This window comes from Abramis brama, assembly GCF_963993115.1.
Source record: "Abramis brama genome assembly, chromosome: 2".
NCBI classification, from domain to species: Eukaryota; Metazoa; Chordata; class Actinopteri; order Cypriniformes; family Leuciscidae; genus Abramis; species Abramis brama.
In genome coordinates this window covers 66,342,881-66,368,503 of record NC_139964.1, presented here as the reverse complement: position 1 = coordinate 66,368,503, position 25,623 = coordinate 66,342,881, and the positions used below count along the sequence as shown (strand labels likewise).

General features: G+C 40.2%; 1 protein-coding gene across 1 annotated transcript in view; it reads right to left on the bottom strand.

Moving 5' to 3' along the window:
- Window positions 1-254: 254 nt before the first annotated feature.
- Window positions 255-25,623, bottom strand: part of LOC311075128 (F-actin-monooxygenase mical1-like) — a 146,567-nt gene continuing 121,198 nt past the window's right edge. The window contains exons 12-20 of the mRNA XM_084102292.1: window positions 21,405-21,491; window positions 20,542-20,697; window positions 20,239-20,339; window positions 8,370-8,435; window positions 6,695-6,922; window positions 4,416-4,525; window positions 3,815-3,924; window positions 917-950; window positions 255-795 (exon numbers count right to left, since the gene is read on the bottom strand). Of these exons, the coding sequence (XP_083958418.1) occupies window positions 771-795; window positions 917-950; window positions 3,815-3,924; window positions 4,416-4,525; window positions 6,695-6,922; window positions 8,370-8,435; window positions 20,239-20,339; window positions 20,542-20,697; window positions 21,405-21,491 (917 nt within the window). The 3' untranslated portion in view covers window positions 255-770. The remainder of the gene's footprint in view (window positions 796-916; window positions 951-3,814; window positions 3,925-4,415; window positions 4,526-6,694; window positions 6,923-8,369; window positions 8,436-20,238; window positions 20,340-20,541; window positions 20,698-21,404; window positions 21,492-25,623) is intronic.

The window sequence follows — 25,623 nt, the reverse complement described above, 5'->3', positions numbered from 1 at the left end:
AAAAATAATAGATATATCACCCGTATTATAAGTCTATCTTTTGTGGTACTCCTTAAACCTTCTTTGCAATATAACAACAACCTTGCTACATGCTGCCTCTTTGGCTAGGCTATATGATCAAATCAAAATACATGGTAATTATTCTTGTGACAAAAAGAAAGCTCACCCCTCGTGCTTCTCTTCACAAAGGATTTCCTGTTCCAGGCAGAAGAAAATTGTACTCAAATGATCCAAGGTCCAGACAGATGATTTTTAGTAAAAGTTTACAAAAACAAACTTTATTAAAACAATCAAATGAAAAGAATACTTGTTACAGATTATAAATGAGTACTAACTAACAGATGTAAAAAAATTAGCTTAAGCCGACATGCTTCTTGCTTCTAGTAAAGCTGGCGTACTAGAATGAAATGCAAGGAAGAGCAATAAATCTTCCTTTGTTTGCGTCTTATATAGTCTTGAATTCCGCTGAACTCAGGTTCTATCTTTAAAATTGGTTTCCACACACTTATTGCAGCAAAGCTTCAAAAAGCAATTCTAACAGCATAGCTTCTAACAGTCATTGAGGCTCATCTTCCGCACAAGCTCGAGCATATCTTATGGAGGATGGGTGACTGCCTGTTCTGTTGCTTTGTTGTAGAAACAACGGTTGCATAGGAAATGCCATTCTGAGAAAGTCTGTTAGCAGACTCTTTTGCACCAGGTGAATGTGTCGAGAAGATCCACATGTGGCTTTGCATTTGAAGAGTCACGACGTTCATGATGAGCATCAGTCATTCACTCATGAATGTCATTTCTCTGGGGAAAAACGCTCATTTTTAATGTATGTTTTAAAACAGTTCAGGTTGATCAGATCCATTTGATTTGTAATATTGCACATATTACTGATTATTCACAAGGAATTAAAAAGTAAACTTACTCTGGAAGTCTTTTGTCTCCCATGTCAGCAGCATCTTAAAGAACAACAGGGACACGATCAGTCAAATACAGTCAATATGAAATCATAATCAAGCCTATTTACTCTATTATTACACATTCATGAGTGCATGCTATTCTAAAAATGTTTCTCTTCAGAATCTTTCATCTTCCTTTTCTTTAATGTTTAACTGTAGCCTGATTTAAGTAATTTATTAATCGGTTTAACAAAATTGGCTCCATTCAATTTTTTTTTTTTTGTTAAACAATACAATAAAATCAATGAATAAACAATTTTGTCTTCTTTATGAATATCTGATTTTACACAGAAATATGTCATTATGGACGTAAACAGGTTGCAAATGGCAAATTACCCAGTGGTTTGAATGTTTGTTTTGAGTCTTAAGCAAATGATAAGCACAGATATATGTTTCAAATGTTTTAAAAGATTAATCACAGATGCTGTTTCTGAGGGAAAACAGGTGTTTTATTTACATAATAAAACATATAGTAATGATTTTCCACAAAGAAATTAAATAAGCTTAATCTTGCGTCTCCCACATCAAAGGAGGCGTCTTAAAGGTGATCTAAGTGATGTTGGGTGATGTCACTTCTTGTCGACGTTCGAAGTATTGTCAAACAAAACAGAGGCTAGCTAGACCCTCCCTCCTCCTCATCCGCGCACTAACCCCCCAAACCACACCCCCAAATCATTCTTGTCGGTTATTGGCTGGAACACTGTTTGTTATGTTTCGTGGTGCGGGTGAGCCCAGTTTGTTTTTGTTGCAGTTTGTGGAGCCTGTGGTGTCTACAGAGACCGCGTTTTTTTACAGTGTGTTCAGGGGACAGGCAGCTAGCGAATAGTGAGGAGATGTTTGCTGTATGTGACAAAAAATGTTTTGGCCTAAAAAACGTGTGACATCACTTAGAGCACCTTTAAAGGTATATAACAAATCAGGTGGCCGTTACAATTTACAGTCAACATGAATATTCTCATAAATTACAGTTTTGAGCAAATTATGAGCAGTGGTGAAAGAATGGAAACACATTTGAATGTTTTCAAAAGATCAAACACAATATTGTCTTACCATGAAAAGCAATTATTTGAAAAGGATTATAATAATAATCATAGTTGTAAAAGCCATATTTTAAAATTGACATTTTCATATTTTTATTACGTACATTTGGTAACCAATTTTTTTATGTAAATTAGTCATTTACTTTTGAATATGGGTGCTTTCACATCTGCCTCATTTAGTTTGGTTGAATCGCACTAGAGTTCGTTGTCTCGTTTGATGCGGTTGGTTTGGCCAGGTGTGAATGCAGCAATTGATCGCACTTGAGTGCGCACCAGAAGCGGACCAAACAAGCGAGGAGGTCTCGGTACGCTTTCAAACGAACTCTGGAGCGGTTCGTTTGTGGTTACATTCATAAGTTACATATACATATGTACAGTATACTGTATATATGTAAGAGTTTGTGTATATAAGTTAAAGTGCCCCTATTATGCTATTTTAAAGTTTCCTAATGTGGTTTTGGAGTCTCCTACAACAGGTTTACATGCATCAAAGGCCAAAAAACTGAATATTATTGAACATTCATATTAGCATATCAATCCGAGTGCAAGTCTGATGATGAAACACTGGAAGAACTAGCTATTCACCTCCATCGCAAGGACGACTCGAGCAGGACGTTTCTCAGTGATACGCTACTCAGTTTGAGGTACATTATGAGATGTTGCAACTGTAATTCCTCACCATCAGCATTAACAAATGCATGTGCATCAACAAACCGATTATTTTACTTGTACTTATTTATTTTTCTAATTTATTGCAGAAAACATGTGGAAACTGTATCAATAACAGTGTATACATTAGCCGAGTTCTAGCGTGAATTACTGGAAACCGTAACCATAAACATTGGTAAAACAAATCTTGCTCCATCCTTTATCTTTACTCAAAGTAGTGAGAATGACAGACAATCTGCATTAATAGACACAGTTTATGGTAATATAGACCCACAACTGATTAGCAGAAGTATTTCAGTAAGACTAATAATGTGAGTTAACCAGTTAGCAGGAGACCTAAACCTACACAATATAAAACTCAAAACTAAGTATTTTGAACACCATCTTTTAAGAGCAAGCGGTTTGTGAATCCTGCATTGATTTGAGAATCAGTCGTCAGTAAAATAAAGGAAACACAGCAAAAGTTTGGGATTATGCTGCTGTGATATCATGGTAAATATGAATTTTAACCACTGATTCTTCACATGCTCATCCTTGGGCAGTGGAAAAAAAAAACTGGCTTTACCTTCATATTGTAGAGCACAGCGTCTTCTGGACCTGATGCTGTCCAGTATCCACAGGAATCAGCTGCAGTGTTTAGGGTTCAAGTTTTCCCTGGTGTCTGTGTGCGCAATAAGTGGACGGGCAATGTGCTAATGTTTCGTCTTAACGTCACAACGTAACGGCTTATGACTCGTTTGAAAAACGATTCATTTCATTGACTCTTACTTTTGAAAGGCAATAACTTTATATACGGTGCACTTTCAGATTTAAAACTTTGCAGGATGTTTTCATTCACTTAGAGCTGTTACAAACTACATGAAAGGTCATTTTCAAAAATCCATAATAGGGGCACTTTAAAGTTATATATAAGTATATAGGTTAACTGGCATTTAACTTTTTTAGGTTTAATTGTTATGATGGGTTTCTTCTGTTGGGTTTACAATCTCATCATCCTCTACTTCATATAGTTGCTTGACCATTAAATTGAACGCAAACAGACTTGAATAAAGCTCTCTGATGATAAAAACCCTTTCATTAATTACTAATCATTGCTAGGTACTTTAAGCAGCTTTTGCATGTGTGTAAGTTTGTGTATAGGAGTGTGTGTTTGACCTGGCAGTTTGAGGTTTGGCCAACGCTCGTAAAAATCGTTTAAGTAGGCTTTGTGTTCCTTGGGGGTGTTCTTTTCCTTCAAGTCACAGAGTAACTTATACACCCTCTGCCTGTAGAAGACATACACAGCAAGCATAATGCACTTCTGCACTATTTGAATTGCATTTTATATTTATACATAGACTACCGTTTAAAGTTTGGGGATGGTAAGAAATGTGAGTTTTTAACAGAAGTCTCTTCTGCTCATCATGCTGCATTTATTTGATCAAAAAGACAGTAAAACAGCAATGTTGTGAAATATTTTTACAATTTAAAATGTAATTCATTCCTGTGATCAAAGCTGAATTTTCAGCATCATTACTCCAGTATTCAGGGTCACATGATCCTTCAGAAATCACTCTAATATGATGATTTGATGCTCAAGAAACATTTATGATTATCAATGTTGAAAACAATTATCTGCTTCATATTTTAGTGGATATCGTGATACATTTTCTTTTCAGGATTTTTTGATGAATACAAAGTAAAAAAAAAAAAAAAACAGCATTTGTTTGAAATAGAAATATTTTGTAACATAATAAATGGTGTAAAAATTCTCTACCTCTCCGTCGTCACGTCCTGAGCACCTTTTCCCCAATCCCTGACCATAGATACAGTGTCAAACACAGACAGGAAACCAATACCAATGCCAGTCCCAAGAGGCCAATACGGCTGCAATAAAATAAAATGTTTTAATATCTTTTAGTCCATCTATTATGATATCTATAATTAGATTTGATGGCCAATGCCAATATGACAGGCAATATTATGTTATCTATACTGTTTTAATTGTATTGTTTAAACAATGCTTAAATTAAAATTTCAATGGACTACTTGCACTGAGCTTCGTGACGCACTTCCGTTTTGAATAGTACAAACTTATTTCTGGTTATGTATATATTCAATAGAGCTTTTCACACTGCACTTATTCCCGGATTATACTCTTTTTTTAACCCCGGGTAAAGGAACTTTTCACACTTGTAATTTTGAAGAGGGGTTAGCCCTGCTTTTTTACCTGGGGTTATGAAATCCAGCTCCAGAGCAGGATTAGGACCACTTTTGCAGTGTTAACTCCGCATTGCGGTGCCAAACTTGTATAGTGTGAAACTATTTGGTGTTAGTATGTTACAACTAGATGCTTAGCAACCGATAACCAATCGCCTACATTATACTCACACACTTTGGGCAGTCACGGAAACACAGCACCATGTGTATACTGTAAACAGTCGTTTCTGCGCTTGATAGGAAAAATGTCAAATGGCAATGGAAAACGCAACAATTTGAGTAAAGAAGAGACCATTTCATTCTTAACTTTATAGTTTGAAAAGTTAATTCAGACTAAATGCTATGCTAAATGCTATGTGCAATGTTCAAGTCTTTATGTAAACCAGTCACGTGCTGCTAGGTATGTAAAGTGTGAAACGTCACTTTATGAATAAACTGGATTAATTGTTAACTCTGGGCAAATTATGAGCAGTGTGAAACATGAAGCAAGATAACCCGGGATTCCGTTTACCCAGGGTTAAGAATGACCCAGGGTTAACTATTTCAAGTGTGAAAAGCCCTGATGTGTTGTAGTCACCTAGTTGACTATACGCCACTTAAAATGATTGTCCAAAAGAAGATTTAAATCTGGATATTTTCAGAGACAGAAAGAAGAGATATTCTGATGATTACTGTTTAAAGAATTTTCCAAACTCAACAGAACATGAAGTTTTAATCAACCCAAGCCGATCTGAAAAAGCAGCAGCTGGTAAACATACGTGATTATTTCACCACATAATGTCAGTGCTCGTCTAATAGTGACTGCGATGCTGAAGTATGTGAGACTGAGACCTGATGAATATTTAAAATGAATAATAATTAATAATACTCATTATTATAAATGTACTATTAATTATTATTATTGCCTTTCCTGTAGCTCAAACAGTAGAGCAGGGTACTAGCAATACCAAGGTCATGGGTTCAATTCCCAGGAAAAGCAAGAACTGATAGCAATATGTACCTTGAATACAATGTAAGTCTCTTTGGATAAAAGCATCTGTCAAATGCATAAATGTAAAATTAAAATGGTAATATCTGCACCCCACAGTGGGATGTCCTGTTTACACTAGTGCATTTTAGTTTTAAAACGCATAACTTTTGCTACAGTTACACTTGGCGTCTACACTACTCCAGCGTTTTCGAGGGAGACTTCCGAAAACTGGAGACCCTGTTTTAGTTTGAGAACTCCGGGGTTGCGTTTGGTATGGCTAGCCAAGGTATGGCTGCCCACATTACACTGCCAGAAAACGACAATAACAGACCAGGGAAGCATTTCCCAAAAGCATTGTACATCTAAGTTGATCGCAGAGACCGTTGGTGGCTATTGTTACAATGCTTTTGGGAAACGCACTCCAGAGTCGTCTCTCTCACTGGCTCTGAAACAAACCAGCCTCGACGACCGTGTAAACAACACATGGATACAGAACGGCATGCTTTGCTGAGTTTGTGGTCCTTTTAGCAGCCATTGTGCAGTTAAACTCTGCATTTTATAATACTGCAGCTGCAAGAGGCAAGCTATTATTAGAGTAATTGGCAACTGTTTACACTTGTAACATGTCAACTTGTAACTTGACACATTGACATGTCTTTTCGGTAGTGTAGTGTGGACGGAAATCGTTTCTGAAACACAGTAGAAAAGCCAGTATAGACGGAATCATTTTCATTTGAAAACTTTTTAAAATGAAAATGCATTGGTGTAAACAGGGCCTATGTAACGATCAATAAATGTCATAATGTTGTCATAAATAATAAATGTCAACTGATTATGTTTACTCATACACTGTGCTAATAACACACCTCTATGAGAGCGTCTCCCACCAATCCGATGAGCAGCTTCTTCCCTCTTTTCTTCTTCACCAGGGATGCTTTATCTGCCCTGTGCAAGCAGCTGAAGTCAAAAATGGCCACGTCAGGAGCCTTTAAGTGGTTCTCTGCAAACTTCATGTCCGGCAAATCGTTATTTGTGTAGAACTTGGCAGCCTCTAATGCGTATGTCTGCAGGCAGTCCTGGTTGATTCTTGCCAACTTCTTGACAACAGGTGGGTCCAGAGAACGAGAACGTTATTGATCAAGACAAGGAGAGTTTAATGTTAGTCTTTCATTATTTAATTTGTACTCCATTTGCACTACAATATACAGGTTACATTTGTTGAACACAAATAGCAACTGTCTGCGGCTATTCATGTGAGAATACAGTGACAAGGGAGGACAAGGATATCTGGACAATAGTGTGATGATTGCTAAATGTATTTGTATGTGTAGTGAGCATAGACTGTAAAAAAATATGGACGTAGTGTCCGTGACGTCACCCGTAGGTTTCTGAAGAGCATTTTTGAAGCCTAAAGTGGGCGGAGCCGGCCGTCGCCATCTTGGCTTTGCGTCACTCCCGGATAACAGAAAATGGGCAAAGCGGGGTGTGAGTGGAGCTGAGGAGCCTGGCTATCTGAAACCACGCCCACCTGCTCGACGTTATCGACTTAGCTCAGGCTCGGGAGGTAATGCTATAACGTTATGCTACTGACAGTACCAAGTCTGCGACTGCACAGGGCCTCGCGCTAAAGTGACAGTTGATGATGTAAAGCCAAAAGTTCCGATTTTTGCCCTTCGAAATATTATAATAGTTAAAAGACATGGCTACAAGCAGGGCTGGACTGGGACAAAAATACAGCCCTGGCATTTTGGCCCAGACTGGCCCACTACATATGACCATAGACACCACCACCCATCTTTGCACGCCCTTAAATATGTTTTTGTTCAACTCCTATTCCTTAAAACCACTAATGCCATGTAATGAGTGAGTAGGAATGAGTGAGAGTTAACAGATGAAATAAGTACAAAATTGTAATTTATTAATGAACTATTCTCCACAGTGATGAATCCCAAAACAAGCTATAAGCTGCATTGGCATAGCAATACCAGTGTTTCTCACAGGATTTTTGGTAAAGCTGTGGTGACTGTGCCTCTAGGGGGGTTCGGGGGCATGCCCCCCCCTCCCACTTTAATGTTAAATTCATCAATCTGGTGCACTTTGAGAGTTCACAATTAAAAGCTTTTACCCATATTCATTGTGCAAATCAAAATAAGCAAAGAAAAATTCAAATCTCTTTTAGTTATAGTTTCTTTCTAGATTACACTACTACATAAGTTATAATATTAATCCAATGATATAATAGCCATATTTTGTAAAACAAATGCACTGAAAAATAAAGGAAGCTTTCATAATTAGTTTTGTACTAATTTCTATAGTTGGAAGAGATAAGCACATGATGTTTTATTTTGATGGAAACTGCACAGTTATTGTGGCGGAAAACATGATTTACAAACGAGTCTCATTAAATTTCTAGTAAATTGCGGTATTGGTAATCGACAACTATGCAGATGTGGAAATAATGCTTAACTGGGTAATGGGTTCCTACATTCATGACATATCCAAGTGTTTTGAAAGTTCTGCTTACCGCAGGCTCTAACTTACACTTTCTCTCCCGATACACCTCCTCACAATCATCATCAGCCACTGGAGCAGATTAAGGTCCCGTTGCTGCAGAAAACATATATTTTGACACAGTTTACGTCCTGTATCTATTTTTTACGCTATTTCTCTGCACATTCCTTGCGTTTTTTCTCCATCTCTCAGACTATTTTGAAAGATACACACTGACACAGACCCAAAGGGGGAGGTGTTTAAAGATGTGATTGGCCCAGCCCAGTGTCAATCAAGAAAAGAACCAATGGGCCTACGTGTTTCATGGGCCGGTGTGTCCGGAAAAAAAAAACTAACGCTGCCTTTTTTTGACCAGTGCATTACACCGGCACTAACCCAGCGCCGCCAATTAAGCAAAACAAAACAAAACGAATGGGCCGCCGATGTACGAGTTTTATGGGCCATTAAGTAGACAAACAAACAAAAAAATATAAATATGAGATGCATCGGCCCAAAAAGCACGTCGGCCCACCGGGAATCTCCCGGTAGTCCCGATGGCCAGTACATGCCTGGCTACAAGTGAGACTGTGTATTGTGATTCTCTACTATTCTGCTAGTTGAAAATGTATTATGCAGGAACTTAATATTACTCTGAGAGAGTGTGTGTGTTACAGTGATTTATGTGCATAACGATCAAGCGTAGCGTTAGTTCTGGCAGGTCACGTTAGTCAAGCTCGCATCAGCTGATCCACCTATAGGAATACGACACCAATCACCGTATACATATATAAGCTCCTTCAGTGTTATCAGCAGCTATCGCGTTCTCAGGAGCTAATTACCCTCCTCCATCCCCAGCTCCTCCTCTCGCTCAGTCAGGATTTGACATTCTGATTCCTCTTGAATCAGAACAATTATCGAATATGTTGTACTTTTAAAATCTTGAACTAAATATATTTGCATGTTGGTTCTGTTCTGTTTACCCCAAGGGGGATTATTGCTGCTCTCCCTGCTCTTATCCATGCTAGGCTGCATGGATGCGCAGGGAGTTCTCGCCCAGAACGGAACCATACCGCCAATCCAAACTGCATGCAAATTGTCAATCATATTTGACGGTAGTGGTCCTGACAGAATTACATGTCAGTCACTTTTTTATAGTCTATGGTCCGTCAGCGCGGCATATCACTCGTCAAGTTCGTGAGCTTATTCAGTCCATTTTAAATTCTGATTTTGTCCGCCTCTCAAATGGGTTAAACCATAGATATATTGCCTATGAAGTTCAAGTAAATACGCTAGCTAGAAATCCACGCTCATTCAAGGATGTGCATTTATTGCATGACGCGGAGAAACCGCCGACACCTGCAGGATTTCACCTGACGGTACATAAGCATATTACCCAGCAAACATTTGGACGTTTAATGACCATTGAAAAGACGTCCGTCCGAGACGTCCCGTCACGGTTGAAAAATAGTTCCAAAATGAAAGTTGAACCGACGTCTTTGGCGTCATCTGGCCGTGAATTCCACGTATTTGCTGCGCGTCCCTGGACGTCAGAATTAGTCTTCTTCTGGATATTTATAAGGTGTGTTTCTGCATAAGTGTAGGCATATAAGCCTGCATATAAAATAATCATACACCCATTGTGTTAAATCGTGAACGGCGATCTTGACGTTTACACATGTAAACGACAAAGGTTCTAAAAAGGTCCAAAATCGGTCCAGTCATACCTGAACGTCTATAACACGTTATAATCACGTGTAGATCAAACAACACTTTACTTATACATTTAAATACTTATTGATATAATTAACTGCATCTGAATATAGGGTTAAGGTTTGATGCATGTAATTATGCATAATTTATAGTTATTACAGTAACTACATGTAACAAGGACACTGTAAAATAAAGTGTTATCTTATTTTCATTTTAGTAATTCATTACAAATGATCATAAAGATAACGGGATGAACTAAAAAGCCACAAAATTCCAAATCACTTTTATTTATTTTACGGTTTATACAATACAGATTCACCCAGGAAACAGGAAACGTGTTCATCACGAAACAAATTCAGTTTTATCTCAATTCCGTTAATTTAATTCAGTTCAATAACACTGTCACAAATATCTCCCTTTGTGTAGCATCTTTTTGCAACATCTTTTGCACAAGAAAAGTTATTTTTTATAACCCCCACCCTCAGCTCTTCCTTGAGCATGTTTCAAGTGTTCCGCCATAGCGGCATCAATTTCTGATTCAGCTGAATTTGGGCTCCACCTCTTCACAGCATCTGAGGGAAGAGAATATTACAATAATAATAATAATAATAATAATAATAAACAAAAATTAGGAAAAAAATGACATTCAATTATTTTCAAAATGTTTTTATGGTCCTATAACTAAATTAAAAAAATAAATGGAAAACGATTTTGCACCCATTTCATGAATGAAAAGTTAGAAAAAGTAAAAAAAATAAAAAAATAATTATATATATACACACATATATATATATATATATATATATATATATATATATATATATATATATATATATATATATTGGTGTAATAATGTCAATAAAAGATTAAAAGCGTAAAAGATTTTTTTATGTAAAAAACCAACAAAAAACTTTTAGCCTACTAACGTTAGCTAATTTTAGCCAAACTCAGTACATTTCAGTTGACAATGTGGGCATCATTTCTTTCGGTTCATTCATGTCAAACAAGTAAAACTCAAGCATGTTAATCTAATAATAGTATATACAAAATGTACTTACACAACAGTAGATTTTTAATAATCTCGATACAACTCAATTCCTCCTCTCCTCGTGGCTGTTCAAACTTCAATGTTCCCGAGTCTATGGGGAGAACCATAGACTGTAAAAAAAGATGGACGACGCCCCTTCGCTCTCTTCCATTGATGAGAACTGAAGCCGCCAGTGTCCCGATATGGCACAGACATATTGGAACTTGAGTCTGCGCAGTAGCGATCTCGGGACCAGACCTGCAGTAGTAATCAGGAAGTAAAGCCGCGAAATCAACGCTCCGCCCTCACTCTCGCAGAATGCACTCATGGAGAGTGGATTCTGCACACTTTTTTAAAAGTTGATTGCAGTACGACAAGAGGCTTGTTAAAATAAAGTAAATGCAATCTCCTCACTCAGAACTGGTTTGAAGCCGTTTATGGGGGGTATAGGCGGCGCCATCTTGGAAAATCTTGGGAAATCCTAACCCCGCCCACCTTCTGACGGATTATTTTTGAGAAGGATGCATGTACTTTTTCCGACTTGAATCAGCTGGACCCCATTGCTTCACATTATAACCACTGAAAGATCTAAGACATTTTCTAAAATAACTGAAAATGTGTTCGTCTGAAAAAAGATTGACGTATGCATCTCGAACGGCTTTAGGGTGAGTAAATCATGGCTTAAATATCATTTTTGGGCGAACTATCCCTTTAATTTCCTATAAGGTATTTGATTGGCTTAGAATGATAAAAAATGTTCCACTCTTTCCAATTACACTGATTGCTGGCATGTCTATTTAAGTGGTGGTTTGAATGTTGGTTTTAATGTATCAAACATGGAATTTTCCCAGTTGCCAAATATCGTAATGTAGTGATTACTTTCATTTCTGGCGCTATGGCATTTCTGCGCTGTGTCGGAGATGTTAGCGTGTCTCTAATAAGATCAGTCACAAACATGATCCCTGCACGATCTAATATATAGCGTCTTATTAACTCACTGTTATCCATTGTCTGCAACACATTTCTTCTCCCTCTTTGTCTTTCTGACATTTTCTCCGCTGCTAAAGAAACTCTTAAGCCTCTTAAAAGTCCTCGTCCGTGCTCCTAACAATTTTGACCTTAAGACCTCTTTTAAGGGTTAAGATGCTTTCTGAATCACTTTTTTCTTTACTAGGATTTTTTCTTTAATTTTAAGAGTAAACACCCACATTTCTAAGAATTTTCGTAGAATTTTGTCACTAGGAGCTACTCTTTGCATTAAGATTCTTTATGAATACGGGCCCTGCATTTCAGCCCGAGCCCGACGGGCCCCGACTTATTTACGCCCCTAGGGCCGGGCTTCGGGCCAATTTTCACGTCACAGTTCAAGTGCGGGCCGGGCCTCGGGCCTTTTTTGGGTTATCCTTCTTTTTATATTTTTAGACATTAATTAAAAAAAAATTAAAAGTTGACGTCGACGATAGAAAAACAAACATAGAAAGACATTTCATTTCATAACCTCATAACTTTCATAATCTTATAATTACACTGACATATGACTGACATGACAGTCTCACGCACGCACGCACACAGAAGGTTTCCCGTCAGGTCAGCACGACCCACGATTCACCTCATGTGCAAATAATGGAGAATATTAAGAGAAAAATCGTGTCTTCAGCGCAGCGGGAAGAGTGATAGAAGAAAGGAGGACTGGGTTAAAACCTTCCATTGTGGATGCTATTCTTTTTCTCCATGATGCTCTGTAAGAGACTTTTTTTTTATTGGACTTTATTTTCGTTTAACTGTTGGAAACTACTGGAAAAAAGAATGGCCATGTTCTGTGGTGATTTTTTGAGGTAAGATAACCAGCAAGTTTGTTTTCAATTTATTTAATTTAATGTGTTTAGATTGTAGGTTATTGCTCATTTCGTTTGCTAGTGCTGTTACGAACAGCTTGAGCCTGCCTCAGTATTTAAAAAAAAAATTGTTTTACTCAGTGGTTTAAAGGTCCCGTATTATGCCCCTTTTCACAAGATGTAAAATAAGTCTCTGATGTCCCCAGAGTGTGTATGTGAAGTTTCAGCTCAAAATACCCAACAGATCATTTTTTACAGCATGTTTAAATTGACATTTTTTGGGGCTCAGAAAAACGAGCTGTTTTAGTGTGTGCCCTTTAAATGCAAATAAGCTGCTGCTGGACGACCCAGGGGGCGGAGCTTCATGAGCTCGTGCTCAGTCTCTCAGAACAATTTCATCTCACGGAATGATGATAATATCAGAAACTCTCAGTAACGGTGTTCATTTCGAGTCGGACAATAATGCCTACAGAGTCAGAGTGCTGTATAGAGATGGAACAGGTATAGTTTAGTAGTTTAATTACGGTTATTATAACATATTTGTCATCTGCTTGTAGGCTATGTATCCATTATTTATTAATAGCCTACAAGTCTGCTGTCTGAATGATGATCAAACATATACTGATGAGTTTAATAAAGTTTATTGTACATCACACAAAAGATGAAGCGTCAGTTTTACTTCAGAAAATCACCGTAAGAGCTGAGTAAACAGTAAGTTATAAGAAGTGCGCAAGTAGCCAGTAGAGTTGAGGGAGCATTTCTGTGGGCGGAGGTTAGTCAAAAAACGGTTCTGGTGACATCATTAAAGAAGGAAGTAGAGGGATGTAGTCCAAACGAGCCGTTCACTGTAGTCGACTTCTGTTAAATAAAATATCTCGCTTGGCATTGAACTTTGAGCTTTATAATTTTACAGATATTATTTATGCTCTAACAGCAACATTACACACTAACTAAAGTTTGAAACATGGGATCACAAAGAACGGGACCTTTAATAAATATAAATGTATTAAACTAACTGTCTGTGTGATATGCTTGAAGTGTTTTATATCTAGGCTATGGATTTTATTGTAGACAAGTAAAGTAGCGTTGATTTGAGAGGCTAAATGTATCAAACATGTTTTACTCGCTGTCGGCTCGGCTGCTTGGTCGTCATTTAAAAAAAATGCTCCACATTTGTCACATCAACATTTGTCTAAATTAACTTAATAAAGAAATGAAAAGAAACATAACTAACAAAACGGACCTATTTTAATGGCTGCAAATAGGGCAGGCTGCCGCTGCGCTGTGTAATAAAAAATTAAAAAAAAGGCTCGGGTCGGACTCGGGCTGATAATTCCGACGAGCTGTCGGACACGGGTCGGGCTAGGGCCTGAACGTCTCAGGCCAGGGCCGGGCTCGGGCCTAGATTTGAGGCCCGTGCAGGGCTCTATTGTGCAGCACGCTTGGGGAGAACGCGTTAACATCTAGCGAGTCAACAAACAGCCAGTCCCATGGAACGTCCACTGAACGAGACAAATAGCTGCTCAGTCTGTCGAAAAACAGACGAGCGAGACACATAAGCTCTTAGCGCCCAAACTGGACAAAGAACGCTTGCGTCTCCTTCCTCGCCCGACACCGGCAGGGCAGACAGGGAAATGACCTGAGCCCGAAACGGTGTGTTGAGGGATTTTGGAACGTAACCATGCTTAGGTTTGAGTATGACTCTTGAGTCGTTTGGCCCAAACTCCAAGCACGCCGCGCTCACAGAGAGCGCGTGCAGGTCACCCACACGCTTCACTGAAGCGAGAGCCAGCAAAAACACTATTTTGAAAAACAGATGTTTGAGGCTAATCGTTTGGATGGGCTCGAAAGGGTCACCTTTCATGGCTTCCAAAACCGTAGAGAGGTCCCACATAGGGACTGTAGGAGGTCTGGGAGGATTCAGCCTCCTAGCTCCCCTGAGGAAGCGGATGACTAAATCGTTCCTTCCTATTGACTGACCGAGCGTTGTCTAGAAAACGCTACGATACGCTCTCGCTTTTGGAAAGAACGCGGGGCAGTAAGCGTTTTCGTGAGACGCGAACAGGTCCACATCCGCTCTGCCGAATCTCTCCCACAACAGCTGGACTGTCTGTGGGTGTAGAGACCATTCGCCCGTAGGAATGTTGTTCCTGGACAGCCTGTCTGGTCCCAAGTTCTGGAGCCCAGGCACGTGCACTGCTCTCAGCGAGCGCAAGTTGTGCTGAGCCCATACCAGGAGGCGTTCCGCCAGCCTGTATAAGTTTCGGGATCTGAGACCGCCCTGGCGATTTATGTAGGACACCACAGACATGTTGTCCGAGCGGACTAAGACGTGGTGGCCTTTTATTTGGGGGTGAAAACGCGTCAGCGCGTTGTCCACTGCCAGCATTTCCAGGCAGTTGATATGTTGGAGCTTCTCCCGTTCTGACCACTGGCCAAAGAACGGTCTGCCCTCGAGCAGCGCTCCCCATCCCGAGGTGGAGGCGTCTGTCGACACCACTTTCACTCTCGAGGAAGTCCCCAGGCTTACACCTGATTGGTACCAGTCACTTGCTTTCCAAGGTTTCAGAGCTGCAGCACAACTCTGATTGACCTTGAGACGCAGCTGACTGGATGCCCACGCTCTGCGCTGTACTCGCGCTTTCAACCAGAATTGCAGAGGGCGCATGCGGAGCAGGCCCAGCTGAAGAACTGCTGATGCTGAGGCCATAAGACCGAGCATCCGTTGAAATGTCCTGAGCGGGACGGTCGCGCTGCAGCGGAAAGAACTCGCTGCACGCTGAATGTTTAGCACGCGCTGTGGTGACAGTCGCGCTATCATAGACTGCGAGTCCAGAACTGTGCCCAGAAACGATATCGTTTGACTAGGGCTCAAAGAGCTCTTCGCCCAATTGACTCTGAGACCAAGATTCTCGAGGTGATCGAGTAAAATGGTCCTGTGCTCCACGAGTTCTGATCGTGATTGAGCTAGAATCAGCCAGTCGTCCAAATAGTTCAGCACTCGCACGCCTCGGAGTCTGAGAGGCGCGAGCGCTGCGTCCATGCACCTCGTAAATGTACGGGGCGCCAGGGACAAGCCGAACGGTAGGACTGTGTACTGGTATGCCTGGCCCACGAAGGCGAATCTCAAGTATCGTCTGTGACCTGACGCTATCTGTATTTGAAAATACGCGTCCTTCAGATCTATCGACATAAACCAGTCTCCTCGGCGAATATGCGCGAGGATTTTTCTGGTCGTGAGCATTTTGAAACTGCATTTCGCTAATGCTTTGTTCAGCTGTCTTAGATCCAGTATGGGTCTGAGACCCCCGTCTTTTTTGGGAACCAGGAAGTATCTGCTGTATAGCCCCCTTCGCTTTGAGCTTGAGATAAAGGCTCTATAGCCCCTTTGCTCATCAGTTTTGATATTTCTGCACGAAGTAGGTGTGCTACTTCCGAATTCACCGTAGTTTCGACTCGCGCTGTGAAGCGGCGAGGACGGCGACAAAACTGTAGCGAGTAGCCTTTCTTTATAATGTCTAGCACCCAATCCGAAACCCCTGGAAGCGCTGCCCATGCATCTGCATGGTAGGCTAAGGGTTAGATGCGAAGCGCGCTCTGGTCGCTGGGCGACAGAAGTGCTTCGGTGTGCTGTAACATAGGCGTCATGCCTGTGACATTTGAGGCGGGGAGCGCACTGATCACAGCGGGCAGAATGCTCGCGCTCGACCCCGCTACGGCGCTTAACCGAGTGAGGGAGGGCTGAGCGAGTCCCGTAGGACTCATGATGTCTGTGAGTAAGTGTGGGCGCGGTGGAGTGGGCACATTTACTGCTGCGGGCGCGCTGTCTGCCTGAGCAGAGCGAGCGCGCACAGGTTTCGTTTCACAGAAACCGTGGCATGTGCAGAACATAGTGTTCGTGGGCACTGGGCAGTGGGCACGTTTACTATGTTGAATGCGCGATCAACCTGAGTCGATTCTATGAGCGCGGGCCCTGTGAAGGGCTGTGCTTGTGCGTAGGGATGGGCACTGGACAGTGGGCATCTGCTCTACACTTGAAGCACCATCGGCCGTGGCCGGGATTTATTTTTATTTTTTTGAAGCGCGCTCTGCTCGTTTGGCGGCAGAGGCGCTTTAGCACGCTGATAACAGCGGGCAGAATGCCCGCGCTCGACCCCGCTGCGGTGCTTAACCGAGCGAGGGAGGGCTGGGCGAGTCCCGTGGGACATATAATGTCTGTGAGTGAAAGTGGGCGCGGGAGAGCGGGCACATTCACTGCAGTGAGCGCACTGTCTGCCTGAGCAGAGCGAATGCACACAGGTTTCGTCTACAGAAACCATGAGACATGCAGAACATGGTGTTTGTGGGCACTAGGCAGTGGGCACGTTTACCATGTTGTGTGCGCGATCGACCTGAGTCAAATTTATGAGCGCGGGCCCTATGTGAAGGGCTGTGCTTGTGTGGAGGGATGGGCACTAGGCAGTGGGCATCTTCTCTACACATATAGCACCATCGGCCGTGGCCAGGACACCAGAAAATACATCCCATGGGATTTATCTGGGTAGCCGTAAAAGGCTTTTGTGTGCAGGCAAGCGGGCTTGTACACTGCAGAATACACGGGAACAGTCACATTTCTTGGAACTGAACGAGCGACGGGCTTCGGTGGAAGTCCAGCCACGGTGGGGCTCAGACACCGGCGCTTTCCTAGGCGTGCGCCCTCATTGGCCTGACGTCACCTCAGGCCTTGCTCGATGGGCTAATGCAGTTGCCGCAGAGCAGCCAATGAGCGAGCGAGCAGTCTCGCCTATGGCCGCGTGCTGCTGCAACGCGCTTTACAATAATACAAAATTAAGGATAATTTTTTTGGCTTCAGTATTTCGTGAAAAGAGGTCTTTTCCCGGTGCGTTTTTACAAATGCAGTACGAGAGACCTCTCATAAGAGAACTGTAGATATGTACAAATGTATCTGAATGCATTTTTAGGAAATGTTCTGTTACATATTTTTACCGATTTATGCCGTCCTACTGCGAATATTTTTGGCCAGGGACACGATGTTGCCGTCGGACAAATGTATGCTGGGTATAATCTATCTGTTCCGTGAGAGCAGAACGAACGAGCCTTTATTTACGTTTTTAAATCTGAAAACTCCAAAAAGCAACTAAACTGTCAGACATCCATTATTAGTGCATGTTCACAGAGGAAAACAACTTACAACAGATACTCGACGACAAAGAAAGAATCCTAAGCCGTGGGCGAAGTAATGGGTGTATTAACTATTAACGAAAAAAAGCACAAAACACTGCAGAGATGGCAAGTTCAGCAGCTAACATTTGCTGAGGTGAAGTGACTGCTATAACAGCAGACAAACGGCTAGCATTGACATCAGCGGCAATCCACCTGTCACTCAAGTGGCCACACCCTTAATTATGAAGTGGCCACACCCTTAATTAATTATACTTTAAATATTAATCAACTAAACGGGTGAGTTACAAAAAAATTCACCCCCCTCACAGTTGTTATGAAGGGCAAAATTAGCTGTATAGACCAAAGCCACATAGAGAACCAGGCTGTAAACATGTTTTTTTCTGCTGTAAATTTGGTAATTTTAACATGGGGGAGATACAGATTTGACTCACTTGTGCAGCCAGCCTCAAGCGGCCAGTCAATGGATTGCAGTTTAACTCACTTCCGTGTTGGTTTCAAGAGAGAGACAGGGAGGTTGCCGCTTGATAGTGAGCTGGAAATGAGTTGAAACATGAAACAACACCAATTGTGCAAGTTCTCCCACTTAAAAAGATGAGAGAGGCCTGTAATTTTCATCATAGGTACACTTCAACTATGAGAGACAAAATGAGAAAAAAAAAATCCATAAAATCACACTGTAGGATTTTTAATGAATTAATTGGTAAATTCCTCGGTAAAATAAGTATTTGGTCACCTACAAACAAGCAAGATTTCTGGCTCTCACAGACCTGTAACAACTTCTTTAAGAGGCTCCTCTGTCCTCCACTCGTTACCTGTATTAATGGCACCTGTTTGAACTCGTTATCAGTATAAAAGACACCTGTCCACAACCTCAAACAGTCACACTCCAAACTCCACTATGGCCAAGACCAAAGAGCTGTCAAAGGACACCAGAAACAAATTGTAGACCTGTACCAGGCTGGGAAGACTGAATCTGCAATAGGTAAGCAGCTTGGTGTTCAGAAATCAACTGGGGGAGCAATTATTAGAAAATGGAAGACATACAAGGCCACTGATAATCTCCCTCGATCTGGGGCTCCACGCAAGATCTCACCTCGTGGGGTCAAAATGATCACAAGAACGGTGAGCAAAAATCCCAGAACCACACGGGGGGACCTAGTGAATGACCTGCAGAGAGCTGGGACCAAAGTAACAAAGGCTACTATCAGTAACACACTACACCGCCAGGGACTCAAATCCTGCAGTGCCAGACGTGTCCCCCTGCTTAAGCCAGTACATGTCCAGGCCTGTCTGAAGTTTGCTAGAGAGCATTTGGATGATCCAGAAGAGGATTGGGAGAATGTTATATGGTCAGATGAAACCAAAATAGAACTTTTTGGTAAAAACTCAACTCGTCGTGTTTGTAGGAGAAAGAACACCATACCTACTGTGAAGCATGGGGGTGGAAATCATGCTTTGGGGCTGTTTTTCTGCAAAGGGACCAGGACGACTGATCCGTGTAAAGGAAAGAATGAATGGGGCCATGTATCATGAGATTTTGAGTGAAAACCTCCTTCCATCAGCAAGGGCATTGAAGATGAAACGTGGCTGGGTCTTTCAGCATGACAATGATCCCAAACACACCGCCCAGGCAACGAAGGAGTGGCTTTGTAAGAAGCATTTCAAGGTCCTGGAGTGGCCTAGCCAGTCTCCAGATCTCAACCCCATAGAAAATCTTTGGAGGGAGTTGAAATTCCGTGTTGCCCAGCGACAGCCCCAAAACATCACTGCTCTAGAGGAGATCTGCATGGAGGAATGGGCCAAAATACCAGCAACAGTGTGTGAAAACCTTGTGAAGACTTACAGAAAACGTTTGACCTCTGTCATTGCCAACAAAGGGTATATAACAAAGTATTTAGATGAACTTTTGTTATTGACCAAATACTTATTTTCCACCATAATTTGCAAATAAATTCTTTAAAAATCAGACAATGTGATTTTCTGGATTTTTTTTTTCTCATTTTGTCTCTCATAGTTGAGGTATACCTATGATGAAAATTACAGGCCTCTCTCATCTTTTTAAGTGGGAGAATTTGCACAATTGGTGGCTGACTAAGGCTTTCTAGGCTCTGTTTAGCTTTTCTATGAGATATTCTCTTTGAATGTGTCTCACTGTGTATCATACCTCTATAACGTTTTTCGTTATCAAGTTCTGCTTTTCTGCACTCATCACAAAATAGTGAGTATCTTCACCTTTGTAGTAGACAATAATGTCTAGATTAATACCTGAAAAACACAGCAAACAACTGAACAGATGAAGTGGTGTGTGGGTTTACTTAACCATTGTATATTTTGGAGACAAAAGGTGAATATGACAAAAGGTAAAAAATGGTTTAGAAAGCAAAAAGTTTGTTTCTTTTAAAATGCATACAGTCTATATGGTATATATTATCAGTGAGATAAGGTAAATATGTGTATAAGTCTGTACCCTTCTCTTTCGAAAGATTTTCAAAGAAAGTTTGAGAGCCTGTTCGGGTAATACCGCCGGTCTCTGGCACATTCCTCTCTTTTGGAGTTTGGCTGTTTACAAAGTTTGCAGTGATTCCGATGGCCAACTTTTCCCAGACCTTCTTTTTCCTAAAATCTAAAGTCATGGGGAAAACAACAGTGGGAAAGTTACATTAAAATACAATAAAATTTTAATTCAAAAATAAATATTTACATTTAATATAATACCAATAATGAAATATTCCAAGTGTTAAGTACAAATTGACTTGGATAAGTAGTGTTTTTATAACACATTTTGTACATTTTGAATACATAAATACATTTTGAATCAAAACAAATTAAATCAATAATTCCAAAAATTTTGTACAAAGTGACTTGGATAATGAGGGTTTTTACAACAAAATAAAAATGAAAAACAAATTTGATCAATTACATTAAATTACTAAATTAAATTAACTTATTTACTTGAATATTCCAAGTATTTAGTACAAAGTCACTTGTATAATAAGTGTTTTAAAAAAAAAAAAAAAAATTAAATTAAATTAAATTATTAAAATTAAATTAAATATTCCAAGTATTTAGTACAAAGTCACTTGTATAATAAGTGTTTAAAAAAAAAAAAATTATGAAATTAAATTAAATTATTAAAATTAAATTAAATATTCCAAGTATTTAGTACAAAGTCACTTGGATAACGAGGGTTTTTACAACAAAATAAAAGCTAAATAATATATATATTTGAAATGTTTAATTAACATTTAATTTAATATTTACATGAAATTCAAAGGGAAAGGAAAAGTGGACTTTATGGAATCCACTCATCTGTGTAAATGTTTTATTTACCTTTAAGGATACATCTTGTCCCTCCAGCTGAAATAAGAACATCAAACTGAAAATCTGCAAGTCTTTTCTGCAAGTCACAGTCTAACCCTGTTGAAATATATTCATTAGTATAAGATATACAAGTTTGAATAAATAATTTCATAGTTTAATAAATACAATTTAAGGTTAAAAAGTTAAGTTTCATTGACCAGGAATGAAGTTATAATTTTGCTCAATGAGGGAAATGTATATTAGGTAATGTTCATGGTTTACTGAATACAGCATTTAAAATGTTAAATATTTGTTGGGTCATAATATATGTGAAAATGCTTTAAAGATGGCTGTAAGAATAGGAATAAAGAATTACACAAATGTTTTGTGAATTTATTTTATTTCTGAAAGTTTGTGTATGAGCCATTCACAGTTGAGGTCAAAGGACAAGGAAGTGAAGAGAGAGTGACGCGTGTGTTTTGCTAGAAGATAAATACGGTTAATGTTAATGTAATGCACCAATTTAGTGAAAGTGTTCAACAAGGACTCTTATAAGAAACGTTAATGGTGATTATTCTGTCTGTGTGAGTGGCCTACTCCGCACACGAAGACTGAAATAAATTTAAGTTAGCCGCTGATATAGTGGTTAGTATTTTTTCATGGACTTGGCTAACAAGCTAGCAGCCAGCGACCTCGATTAGTTAAAGATACAATATGTAGGATTTTTGCAGTAAAATATCCAAAAACCCCTAGGCCAATGTTATATATTTTGTTTAGTTGATTACTTACAATATCCCAAATGTTTCCAACTATTTGTAAATTGTGAGAAAATTGCGTCTATTAAAATCCTCTATTAAATCTAATTTAATTTCCTACCGTTTCGGAGAGAAATGTAGTAGCACGTTCATCTGCCAGTGGGTCTTTCATGGAGACTGTCCTCATGTGTTTGCAATTTGAATATAATAATGCATTTAAAAGTTGGTGCGCTTCACCAACGGACGTCACTCAAATGCCTCTGGGTGCAATTGGATAGACCTAAAACCAATCAGAGCGATCGTCATCGTGTAAAGCCCGCCTCAACGTTTCTGATTGGTGCCGCGATTTTGACGGCTTGGAAATGGGCTTGAATGAGCTCTTTGCCAGACTACTTGCAGAGCAAATCTAAATTTGTCTATCTCTAATTATAATTGCTACTAGTAAGAATTGAATTTTAGAGCTCTCTAATTGAATTGTTACTAGTAAAAATGCAATTACGACGAGTAACGCTGGGTACAATTTAAGCTAAAACAGCTTGCCATACCCATTGTGTGAGGAGAGTGAGTCGCCCGTTGTGTGAGGAGAGTGAGTCGCCCGCTGTGTGAGGAGAGTGAGTCGCCCGCTGTGTGAGGAGAGTGAGTCGCCCGCTGTGTGAGGAGAGTGAGTCGCCCGCTGTGTGAGGAGAGTGAGTCGCCCGCTGTGTGAGGAGAGTGAGTCGCCCGCTGTGTGAGGAGAGTGAGTCGCCCGCTGTGTGAGGAGAGTGAGTCAGCGCCCGCTGTGTGAGGAGAGTGAGTCGCCCGCTGTGTGAGGAGAGTGAGTCGCCCGTTGTGTGAGGAGAGTGAGTTACTGAGTGAGGAAAGTGAGTCACCCATTGTGTGAGGAGGGTGGACGACGCTTTACAGGAGACCGCGATAATTTGGTCAAAATTGCAAATCGCACTGAATTCACAGGGATTTGTTGAAGTTGCGTTAATAGTTGCGATCGCAACATTGCGAAATCCTGGAGGGACTGGTTAAAGGCAGGGTCGGCATTTTTTTTCTAATTTTTTTTTTCTAATTTGTTTAAACTTTCTTTATATACCAATACATAATTAAAATGTAAGTACTCTGAAAAAGAGAGTATAAAAATCGAGTGTCTGTAGTCCTCTCAGGTCTGCAATAAACACAGCTACTTATTTCCATTCACTCTCACCCCCTCCCTTCTGGGCTCCTTCCAAAAGCCACGTCCCCAAAACACATGAACCCGCAACGCCAACCGCTCAGCTGGAGGACGCGTTTGCGGGGTTTGCCAGCGCCGAGCGGAGAGGAGCGCAGTGCATGTAGTGACATCATGTCAGAATCACATGTAATAAAATACCTAACTTTATCATTATGAATATAAACAACTAACATGGCTGTTAGTACTCACTATCAAGCTAGCATGTCGATACTGGTAAAGTTTAAAATATATTGAGTTTGATTCGGTAACAAGGCGAGCTAGTAACATAAGGCAAAGCTAAAAACAGGTTGCATTGATACACGTTTTCCCATTACCATCAGTTACGTATGCTGTGCGTATTTTTTTCCGTACCCATGTTAACAGGTTAGAGCTTTCACACTTTTGCAGTCCGTCGATCCGTTCCAGTTGCGGTCATAGACAGTATATAAACTGGACACAGCAACCCCATAGGTTTCAACGGAGAAAAGTGAAGTCAATTAGAAGCTCTCACTTCCTGATGGCTGAGCGTACTGCGCAGACTCAAACTGAGCTTGACGACGTAGATGTGACGTGAGCAGCCCGTCTGTCTTCTAGTAGCTGTGCTGAGAGAAATCTGAATCATTCCCTTCCGAAACTTGCAGAGACAGAGAGTGTGAGTAGGAGGTATCCATGAGCTAGGAGCATGAGCAACTTTTGCTAAGTATTCTGATTAATTATTTTGTCATTTTGCCTCCACGTCCCCCTGATTGCCCACGAGCTTCTCCTCCTGTCCATACGGTAATTTCTCTACTGTGCGACAGAGTCGCAGGTTATGACGCAATCGTTAGCCTATTTTTACAAAAATTAACGTAAGCTAGGCGATTTTAATATAAGTACATGGCTAAATATTTTACCACTTGCTTGAGCAACTTAAAGGTCCCATGACATGCTACTTTTTGTAGGCTTTAATATAGGCCTTAGTGGTCCCTAGTACTGTATCTGAAATCTCTTTCCAAAAATTCAGCCTCGGTGCAGAATTATAGCCACTACAAGCCAGTCCCAGAATGAGCTTCCTTCAGACAGGCCGTTTCGGTGTCTGTAGCCTTAAATCAGGGGTCTCCAACACGTCGCTCGCGAGCTACCAGTAGCCTGATTGGAGGTAGCTCGCCAAGGGCCGTTCACATATCGCATCTTTTGCGCGCTCAAATTCGTTATTTCAAATAATTGAAGCGACGCGCTCATTTTTTCCAGGCGCAGCGAATCAACATGAAGGATGGGGGTGCACCCAAACACAACGGGTGTTTTTTTCTTCTCCATAAATAAATCTTGAAGCAGAGCAACAGCAAGCGTTTTTCGGTGGTGGAAATCCATTTGCTCTTAAAACTTTTTTGTCGTTGTGGAGAGCGCAATGCATGGTTGTATAGCAACGACAGACGCCACGGGAAAATCGGACCGAATTTTACTATTACTAATAAAAGACAAGCTAATGTGCATTGTAAATGTCAGTATATACATTATACGTTTTTTATAAAAACGATTTAAAGGCTGAAATATGCGAGGTTTTTCTTTTTATAAAAACTTTTTTGTCAAAACTTTATTTGAACTTGTACATGTTAGTAGATAACATGTTTCAAGACACTCCTTTAAAATCTGGCCATCATTTTTAATGTTATTATTTTAATGTTTATGTAAACAAAAAGTGCATATTGATTGTAAGTTTATTTGTTATTTGCTGGTTTTCGACATAAAACTTGGTGAATTGATTTTATTGTGTAGTGTTAGTACTTTTTGAACAGGATTCTGTGATAATCGTGATCATTTTGGTCACTAATCATGAAATTAAATTTTCATGCCATTTCATCTCTAGTTATCATGCACTATAAAATAAACTATAATTATGTGTTTTTACAGTTTAATATGCAAAGTACAATTTTCTATAATTTTTTTAAATCTCTGATTCTGTTCTTTTCTCTGACATTTAAGGGTGACATATATAGGCCTACAAAAACTATTTTAGGTCTAAAACAGTTTGGATTGTTAATATAAGAGTTATGAGACATTATTTAAGAGATTTAAGTATTGTATTACATGAGGACCTCTCGTCCACTTTAATTTTTAAAAAGTAGCTCTCAAATGTAAAAAGGTTGGAGACCCCTGCCTTAAATGATAATGAGGAGGAGAAAGGCGGCGCAGTGGATGTGGCCTTGACCATCTTGCGCAACGGTACCGTGGCGTGCATGTTTACGTTGCATATAGCAATGGCACGAAGACACGCAGTCTTTCAAGCATTTCAGTTTGACACAGAATCTGATCCGGA